The 10,170-nt window shown below is 40.8% G+C and overlaps 1 protein-coding gene and 1 non-coding gene across 2 annotated transcripts; one reads left to right on the top strand and one right to left on the bottom strand.

The window, feature by feature from the left end:
* Positions 1 to 6,955: 6,955 nt before the first annotated feature.
* LOC148578387 (small nucleolar RNA R71) lies at positions 6,956 to 7,059 on the bottom strand. Its single transcript, XR_015904016.1, has one exon. It is a non-coding gene; the product is annotated as a small nucleolar RNA R71 (small nucleolar RNA).
* Positions 7,060 to 7,784: 725 nt separating this feature from the next.
* On the top strand, positions 7,785 to 8,743 carry LOC107611498 (uncharacterized). Its single transcript, XM_016313416.1, has 2 exons — positions 7,785 to 8,549; positions 8,732 to 8,743. Exons 1-2 carry the CDS (start codon positions 7,785 to 7,787, stop codon positions 8,741 to 8,743), a joined length of 777 nt encoding a protein of 258 aa, XP_016168902.1.
* Positions 8,744 to 10,170: the final 1,427 nt, after the last annotated feature.

The following is a 10,170-nucleotide window of genomic DNA, read 5'->3' as shown; positions in this document are numbered from 1 at the left end:
TCAAGGTTGAAAGGCTCAATTGTTTTTTGCTTCTTACTAGGAGGAGCACCAGAAGCTGCAGCAGAAGATTGTGGAGGATCGACCAGACGAACCTGAGGAATAGGAATTGCTTTCCTCGGTCCGGGAGAACTTAGCACAGGAGGCATCACTGGAACCTGAGAAGATTCCTCTCCGACCGCCTTGGCCGAGATGTTTAGAGCAGTAGTTGCCTTCTTTGCCTTCTTGTAGGCCTTCATAGAATCATTATTTTTCGACATCTCTGAAAATACAGAATCAACCACAAAAGACAAGTTACAACATAGGAGGAGAAAAGCTCAGAAGCAAGTATAAAAACAAGCCAGATAGTACCCAAAGCAGTTCAAACCAAAGATGGATCACTCAAGAATCTCTTCGTATTCAGATGGGGAGGTTTCCCCCACAGATCTTCAAGAACAACCACAAAGGCCCGCTCAACCTCACTAAGCATCTCCCATGTATAACGTGACACTCTCACATTCTTTTGCCACTCTAGAGGAAAAGCGGGCTCATCATTTTCATCAAGAAAAAAGGGGCGGACCCCCTCAACAGCACGAACTCGGAAGAAATAGTTCTTAAAATCTTTAAACGACTCATCATACATGGCAAAAACTTTATGCCCCTGGTCCGATCTGAAAGAGACCCAGGAAGCTTTCTTTTTGGAGGAACCTCCGAGCTTGGCCGAGATGAAAAGATAAAGGAAAAGAGTTTCAGAAGGTGTTATGCCTAACTCTTGGCAAAGCAGTTGAAATATTTTGATAAAACCCCAGGAATTCGGGTGAAGCTGGGACGGAGCAATGTTACATGACAACAACAGGTCGGTTTCAAAAGCAGTAAAAGGAAAAGTAACGTTTAATTGGCTAAAGAAGTATTTATAAGCATAGAAGAAGGGACGCTCCCCCTCGATGGAAGTCGGAAAACAAACTCTCTCATCAGAATCAGGGGCAACAAGCTCATAATCCCCCTCACGAGCACTGTTACCACAAATCCTATGGCGCTTCCTCAGCTCTGTGCAAAATTCAGCATCCACAACAGAAACACACAACAAGACAAGGGAGTCCAGCCAATCGGACATCCCCTCGGGAACTCTGGAAGACATCTCTACAATGTTATTGCGAGAAGACATGAGGCCAACTAATCTTACAAGTAAGAAAAGAAGATGGGATTACTAAAAATATCTCGGACAAGGGAGAAAACAACTCAATATGATACAGGCGAACACACAGAAAAGGAAAACCCCAAGACGAGAAACCAAAGTCCTGGGGCATCCTTTGGAGGCAATAATAAAGCAAGGTTTCTAGTAAAAATCTACTTCTCACACCCCAGCATCTCTCAAAATAAGAAAAGAAGGCTTCAAACAGCAAGCATTTTCCATCAGAATAAAACACAAAAGTCTTCAAAAACATTGCTTTACAGAAACCATCCCCAAACATCAAGTACACCAAGAAGAAACCATCAAAAATGCAAACTTTTTGGAATCAGGCAAAGTAACCGTCAAATAAAGCAAGAAACAGATACGGATTCTTCTGGATAAACGGTATCAGAACAGAAAGATCCAAACTTTTCTCTAAAGGAGGATCAAAATAAAAACCTCATCACAAAAACAAAAGCAAAGCACGAAACGGGACTAACCTGGAGGCGAAGGAAGCTTCGAGAAGAAAAATGGAGGTGCAGAAACGAAAGCTGCCCAGAAAACCGCCGAGCGACGCCGCAACGCAAGAAAAGCAGAAATATGGGCGAAAGGCAGAGAGCGAGAGAACAAAGGAAGAAATTGCGGAGAAGTTACGAAAAGAGTGAAGGAGAGAAACCGTTTCTGGGTTTTCAAAAATCAAAATAAAGAGCCAAAGGGAAATGGGGCAATTAATGTTAAAATTAATGAAAACATTAAACCCTCGCATGTTCCCAAAGCGCCGATATAAAAGCGCGCGCTTTTAGAGGAAAAACGTTCTACATTCAAAAAGCTCTACAAAAGAAAGGAATCGACAAAAGTGCTTGAGTTCGGCTTCGCTATAAGGAGTTCGAAATCAAAAAACTCGACCTCAAAGCAGAAGACCGAGCTCAAGCAGGGGCACTGTTCATACCCTGGGTCGAGCTGTCTGACCCGGGATGTTTAGCGACATGGCGACCGACCTCTTCAGGTCCGACTAATCTGATCTCTTCTTAAAGAGATCGGCCAAATCAACAGGAAAGCCCAATAAAGGGCCCGGATAGAGGAACACGACCCAAATCCAAAGGCAATCCAAGCCTATAGAGATAAAGGTGGTTCCCTCGAAGATAAGCTGACTTCACTCAAAATAAGATAAGATAAGACCTGATAACTAACTTATCTTATCAGAAAGGTCAGCCCACACCACTATAAATACACTGGAGCACCCAGGTATAACATATACTCTGATTCTACTAAAAACCTGCTTAATACCCGTGCTAACTTAAGCATCAAAGGCTCTTACAGGTACCCCCACCCTCCGGTGACGAAGGAATAAGTAGTGCAGCCAGCCAACTAGTCGGACACCATCGCTCCGGCCGCCCCCGCCGGCCGGACACGTCGGCACCGACCAGTACAGAAGATCTCGACCGAGATCGACCTCCAGTTTCAGGTAACCCTCGGAACAGGTACCACCATCCTCCGGTGACGAAGGATCAGCACCACCACCAAGTCCAACAAGTCGACACGGCAGCTCTGGCCACCATCATCAAGTCGGGCACATCAGCTCTGACCAGTACAGAAGATCTCGTCCGAGATCGACCTACAGTTTCAGGTAACCCTTGGAACAGTCCCTATACCTTTTTCTTTTTAATTGAGTCCTTGCACCAATTTTTTTTAATTGGGTCCCTACACTTTTTTTCTTTTTATTTGGGTCCTTGCACCAATTTTTTGAGTTGGGTCCCTATAAAGTTAAGCCAATTTCTGTCAAGAGGGACCTAATTGAAAAAAAATTTTGTGTAAGGACCCAATTAAAAGGAAAAAAAGTATAGGGACCTAATTGAAAATTTCGCGAAACTATAAAGACCAGCAGAGTAATTAAACCTATTGTATTACCAAGAAAGAGATATCAAGAGAATAGCTTTGGGCACAGGGACATCTTTCAAAATTGATCTAGCTACAAAGGAAGCAGAAATAGGAAAGTTTGTACGAGCGTGTGTTCAGATCGACTTGGGTCTCCTGATGGTCTATGAAATCATCATTGATGGAGCCAAATTCACTGTTGAGTATGAAAACTTGGATCTTATTTATGAAAAATGCAATTGCTTGGCCATGTTAAAGAGGATTGTACCAAGGATCGTGGTGTAAAAGAGGATGTGGAGCCGACTATGAAGGCGCCGCTGCAACCTATATGATTGGCAGAGGGTAGAGAAAGTGAACTGGATCAAAACCGGAATCAAGGCATGTTTGAATTTGGTAAGAAAAATAACGGTAAGACAAATAATCAGGAATTGGAGGTATTGGAAGAGATTACGTTGCATGAAAATCCTCTTAAACCAAAGGAATTGGTTGAGGAGGGAGAGTGGGTTCAAGTTTCAAATAGAAAAGGCAAAAAGAAAGTGGACCCATCTGCTGGTGGTCTATCTTCTAAGGGAGGCAATGGGCCAAAAAGGGTGCACAAAGGCTTTCAAGTATCCAGAAGATCTATTGGGCCTGGCCCATATAGCAACAAATCAAAAAACAAGACTGGTGATATTAAACAAGGCTAGACCGAAAAGAAAAGTGGCGTTATACTTCATCAAAGGACAGAATTCTCAATTTTATTAGTTTTTTATCTTAGAAAAAGAAGAAGATCAGCGTCTTTGCAAGCTTCTCTGACAAAAGAAATAATTCTCACAAACAATACGCATGCAGCCGGACTGCCTGAAGTACCTTCTAGCTGCTGCAGCAAGGAGCAGCTTCACATGCCCATGGAATAATTTGTGGTTGGTTCCTCTTTATCTCTATTATTTATTTTATGGATTGTCTTGAATTAAATTTTCTAGTGTGGAATGTTAAAGGAGCTTCTAATAAAATGGCTCAGATTCATTGCAAAGAGTTTAATAGAAAATATAGTCTGGCTTTTTTTACTTTATTAGAAAATCATGATGTCTTTGATAGAGTTAGATCCTTTGGGTCTGGGCTTGGCTATTGTGTTATTGGTTGCTCAGAAGCTTCAGGTTAGAGTGGCGAAATTTGGGTCCTAACCATGTGATGCCAAGGAATCTTGGCTAGTTTTACTAGCCATTTTTAGTATCTTTTAGATTAGTTTCATACATTTCCTTAGACAATAAGCAAGTATTTGGTTGAAAATACATTCATACCTTGATTCAAGCAAGTATTGTGAATTTTAAACAATTTTATGAGAATAATACAAGAATTGAATGATAGAATAAATGATGCATCATCTCATGATTTAGAGTAAGACTTTTACGCACTTTGTTTGATTGATTTCAGGTAACAAGAAGCACAGAAGAGCCACATTAGTGGCACTAACGTGGCCATTAACATAGAGGAAGGGGCAGCTTGCAACATTAGTTGTGAAGTTAGCACCACTAACATGGACACTAACGTGGAACAAGGGAAAGATGCAACGTTAGTGGTGAAGTTAGCACCACTAACGTGAGGAACGGCCAAAGAAGCCCACGTTAGTGGCCACGTTAGTGCCACTAACGTGGGCATTAACGTGGAACAAAGGGGAGGTTTGCAACATTAGTGGTGAAGTTAGCACCACTAATGTGTTCGAGCCAAGGATTGCCCACGTTAATGGCCACGTTAGTGCCACTAACGTGGGCCATTAACGTGGAGAAAAGGGTGTTAACAACGTTAGTGGTGAAGTTAGCACCACTAACGTGCTCGAGTGTTAAGAAAGGCTACGTTAGTGGCCACGTTAGTGCCATTAACGGTGGGGTTAACATGACTCAAGAGGGTTGGAGGACGTTAGTGACCAAGTTAGTGTCACTAACGTCTTCGAACCAGGAATTCGCACTTAACGTTAACCACACTAATGGCCTGACTAACGTGAAAGCCACCCAATTCAAACTCTTCCAGCAAGCTGAGCAAAGGCCACTGAGATCGTAACTGCTTCAACTGAGCTCAAAGGCCCACATCTAGAGAGTTGCAGAGTTAACTGAAGATCAGAGAAGTAGTATATATAGGGGTAGTTTTGAATTAGAAAAGGGGATTAGGATCTGGGGATCCAGGATTGTAAACACTCTGTATTTTACTTTTCTCTGTAATCCAGTCTTTACTTTCAATGCACTTTACATTTCATATTTCCATTCCCAGAGCTATGAACAACTAAACCCACCTTCATTGGGTTAGGGAGCTTTGTTGTAATTCAATGGATCATTAATAGTTCTTATTCTTCTTCTTCTTTCCTTTCTTTTTGATTTACTTGAAAGCTTTCGATCTTCATCCAATTGAGTAACTGTCTCGGAAGAGAAGTTTCTCATACTTGGATTTCCTCTGAACCTTGGAAGAGGAATGAGGAAATCATACTAGAAATGCTTTCTCATGTTGGACCGGATTGGAGGTTGGATGGATATAGTAACATATAATCCTACTAATACTTTGATTTAGAAAAACATGTGGTATAATTTGTGATCGTACTTCATCTCTTCCCATGAGCAATTAGATCAAGGAATTGTACAATTGTTCAAGCTTAGAGAGATTGAATTTCCAAGGAATTGGGATTCAATCACCTAAGATTGCCAAGAGATCAATGAGTTACATGTATTGAGGAAGAGATGAGAATGAACTTGATCCGAAGAATACAATATCTCCTGAGCCCAATGAACCTCCCATTTCTGATCTCCCCATTCTTTATATTCTGCTGTTTACATTTATGTTTATCATCCCCATTCCCATTTAAGTTACTGCAATTTACTTTCTGCACTTTACATTCTACCATTTACTTTCCGTTATTTACATTCCTTGCTATTTATGTTTCCCGCCATTTAACTTTTTGCAAATCTCAATTCAAATCTGTTTAATTCAACTAGAACATTCCTCCGATTAAAGTTGCTCAACCAATCAATCTCTGTGGGATTCGACCTCACTCTACTGTGAGTTTTTTACTTGACGATAATTCGGTATACTTGCCGAAGAAAATTTGTAGAGATACAGATTTTCATGCATCAAGTTTATGGCGCCGTTGCCGGGGATTGATTTTGCATTGATAATGATTAAATCAGAGGACAACTAGATTGAACACTTTTCTTTTCTTTTGTTGATCAGTCTTTATTTCAGTTTTTACCTTTATTTTCAGTACTTCGATTTGTTTTCCTTGGTTTATTTACATTTTTACACACTAATCCACTAACTGTTTAATCAATTGCACCACTCACTCTAACAATAATTCTCAACAAGAGTGAATGCTTCACTTGCTTTTGCTTGTTTGTTTGCTGAGTGTATGACAGGTAGAAGAGGAGAAACTTCAACCTCTTTTGATAGTGAACCTGAGAAGACCTTTCTTAGACTAAGGAGGGAAGCAAGAGGTAAAGGAATAGTTAGTGAAGAAGGGTTGGAAGAAGATCTAGACGTTACTATAGAGGAAGAAGTTCATAGCCATGTTAGAGAGGGTGCTGGTAATCATGTTGGCAGGAGAGAAGAGTGCTAGGCTCTTATATCAATCCCAATCCTGGAAATTATGGAAGCAGCAACTTGAAACCCACTATACATGCCAACAATTTTGAGCTCAAACCACAGCTAATCACTCTTGTTCAGAACAACTGTTCATTTAGAGGAAATACTCAAGAAGATCCAAACCAACATCTAACCACATTCTTGAGAATTTGTGACATAATGAAGGCTAATGGTGTTCACTCAGACACCTATAAACTGCTTTTGTTTCTTTTTTCTCTCAGGGATAAAGCATCAAAGTGGTTAGAGTCCTTTCCAAAGGAGAGTTTGACAACTTGGGAAGAGGTGATGAATAAGTTCTTGGCAAGGTTTTACCCTCCCCAAAGAGTTAACAGGTTGAGGGCTGAGGTACAAACGTTTAGACAACAAGATGGGGAAACTCTCTATGAAGCATGGGAGAGATACAAGGAGTTGATAAGAAAGTGCCCTCCAGACATGTTCAATGAATGGGTACAGTTATAGATTTTCTATAAAGGATTGTCACAAGAATCAAAGAAGGCCTTAGATCATTCTTCAGGAGGCTCTCTCAATAAGAAGAAGACAATTGAAGAGGCCGTAGACATCATAGAAACTGTGGCCAACAATGAATACTTTTATGTCTCTGATAGAAACCCAAGAAAGGGAGTGATGGAGTTGAGTCATATGGATGCATTGCTAGCTCAAAACAAGTTGATTACCAAATAATTGGCCGACCTCACCAAGCAGATGGAGAGGAACCAAGTTGCAGCAGTCAATACTCAACCACCAGCTCAAGAAGGGGTGAATGCAGAGGAAGGAGGTGATTGGGAGCAAGCCAATTATGTTGGAAACTCATCAAGACAACCCTATGATCCACACTCCAAAACCTATAATCCTGGTTGGAAGAACCACCCAAACTTTGGGTGGGAAAACCAGCAAAAGCAAAGCCAAGATCATAGACCTCACAACTCCAACCATTACAACAATTCCACTTACCAACACTCCAACCAAAGACCATCTCAAATCCCATACAACAACTCTTCCCAGCCTCCATATCAAGCACAAAATAACCATCCTCAACCTCCAAATTCCAACCTACCATCACCATCCAAGGATAGAATCTCCCAGATTGAAGCCTTGCTTGAGAATCTTTGCAAGGAGTTTCAAGACAACAGAGCATTCAAAGAGGAAAAGGGGGTCTAACATGAAGAACCAAGGAGATGCCATCAAGAAGCTTGAATCCCAAGTAGGATTTCTTTCTCAACAAATATCTAAATCCACTGACAGTTTTTCAAGTGACACTGAGAAGAACCTGAGAGGAGAAATAAAGAATGTGAGATGGGAAGAATGCAAGGCAACTACTCTAAGAAATGAGGAGACTTTGGAGGGAGAAATCAGCAAGCCAATAGAGCACAACCAAGGGGTTCTAAAGGAGAAGTTGGAAGGGATAGAACAAGGAATTGACCCTGCACAAAGGAAGGAGCCAAAGGAGGAGGAAAACTTGAAATCTTATGTACCAAAAGTACCATTCCCTCAGAGACTCAGGGGTGGTGAGAAAGAGAAGACGTATTCCAGGTTCTTGGATATATTCAAGTCCCTTCATATCAATATTCCATTCATTGAAGCCCTCCAACAAATGCCTTCATATATCAAATGCATGAAGGAGTTGCTAATAGAGAAGAGTACCTTGAAGGGTGGGCAAACAGTAGTGATAACCAAAGAAAGCAGTTCTCTCATCCAGAAGGACTTGCCTACAAAGAAGAAGGATCCAGGAAGTTTTCACATCCCTTGTGCTATAGGGGATACCATGATTGACAAAGGGTTTTATGATCTTGGAGTGAGCATAAATCTAATGCATCTGTCTCTCATGAGGAAGCTGCAAATTAATGAGTTGAAATCCACAAATGTAATCCTTCAACTGGCTGACAAAACCCAGAAACAATCACTAGGAGTAGTTGAAAATGTGCTGGTGAAAGTAGGGAAATACTTCTTCCCTACAGACTCTGTTGTTCTTGAGATGGAAGAAAGCTATCTTCATCCAATCATTCTGGGGAGACCATTCTTGGCCACAGCCAGAGCACTCATAGATGTTGAGCAAGGGGAGTTGATATTGAGAATACATAATGAACAACTTACCTTTCATATCTTCAGGCCCTCACATGAATCTGAACAAGAGAAAAAAGACTTGAAGGATGATCACAAGGAAGCATTCTTGGAGGAAACAAGTAGTGAATCACAAACAGAGCCTCTGAAGACTTCCTTGATAGAAAAACAAGAAGTTCAAGTGATATAAAAATCCAAGAAGTCCAAGGAGGAGCTGAGACCTCAAGATTCAAAAGAGATAATTAACAAAGACCTTCCTGACACAAGAATCAATGAAGCACCACTGGAAGGAAAGAAGAGAATTGGGAAGAAGGTGCTAAATGGATGGAAAAATAAGAAAATTCCTATAGAGGATTTCTCTTGAGGGGAAAGAGTGATATCAACTCATCAGCCACTAATCCCACCTCATCTTCCTATAATTCCATCTTAGCTACCTCGAGTGTACAAAGTCAACAGAATTCTTTCCTTGGAGCATGTAGAGATTTTCAAGAAGCAAGTGGAGATAGATTCACTGTGAGAGGAGAAGATCTGAAATATTACCAACTACCCTGACAAAGGCCAACCATCAAGCTAATGACGATAAAGAAGTGCTTCATGGGAGGCAACCCATGTTTTATATCCTTTTAGTTTATGTTTTGATAATAGTCAATAAAGTAGACTCATGAAATTCAATTCAAGTTTGACAAGCACTCAATTGAATACTTGTGTGCAACACATAGTGAGCAACAAGTTTGGTGTGCAAGGCACACTAAGAAGACACATGAGAATCACATCATGTACATCTTAGTAGCTTTGATCACATTTTCCTTGCACCACATGATCACAAACTAAACACTAATGTTGTACGCATAACTTACAGGAAGTCAAATTGATTCAAATTCATGAGTGACACTTAGTTAGTTAATGAAAATTCAAAAAGTAGTTAGATACATATCCATTCCCGCCATCAATTGAATTTAACTTTTGTCCTTTTGCATAGGTAAATAAAGGAGGGAAATGAAGGAAGAATTGGATGGAAATGACAAGACAATGAAGGAGGGAGGTTCGGCCACTTCATGGAAGGCTAGGCACATGTCTTTGAATGGTGTTCCTTGGAAAATGTTACCATGCAAGCATTGGAGGGATCAATGTGTCGTAACCCCTCATCCTTGAAGACTGAACCCAACCACCTCATAAAGTGGTGATCCTTGTACTCATAACTACTTCACATATACACCATCCATTCTCACCATACAAGATCAATTTCTACCCTTCATTTACCCACCATTTTGCAAATAAATAGGCCTTGCTCTATGTAACCGAAACCATTGCCTACTTCCACATTTCACTTCTTATTTCATTACAAGCTACCTACATTTTGATACCGTTAGTTACCTTCTATCTTTGAGTCTCCACTCCCTTCCCTTATAGTTAGCATCTTGATCACTCATCTCTTTCCTTCTTCAAACCATACTCACCTCACTTACCCGACTCACCACCCACCTCTA

The sequence above is a fragment of the Arachis ipaensis genome, chromosome B1, assembly GCF_059453495.1.
Source record: "Arachis ipaensis isolate K30076 ecotype BB chromosome B1, ASM5945349v1, whole genome shotgun sequence".
NCBI classification, from domain to species: Eukaryota; Viridiplantae; Streptophyta; class Magnoliopsida; order Fabales; family Fabaceae; genus Arachis; species Arachis ipaensis.
Note: the sequence above shows the minus strand (reverse complement) of the source record. Positions and strands in the feature narration are given on the sequence as shown.

Excerpts from the sequence above, each read along its gene's own strand:
- LOC107611498 (XM_016313416.1), top strand. The coding sequence starts at position 7,785 with ATGAAGAACCAAGGAGATGCCATCAAGAAGCTTGAATCCCAAGTAGGA.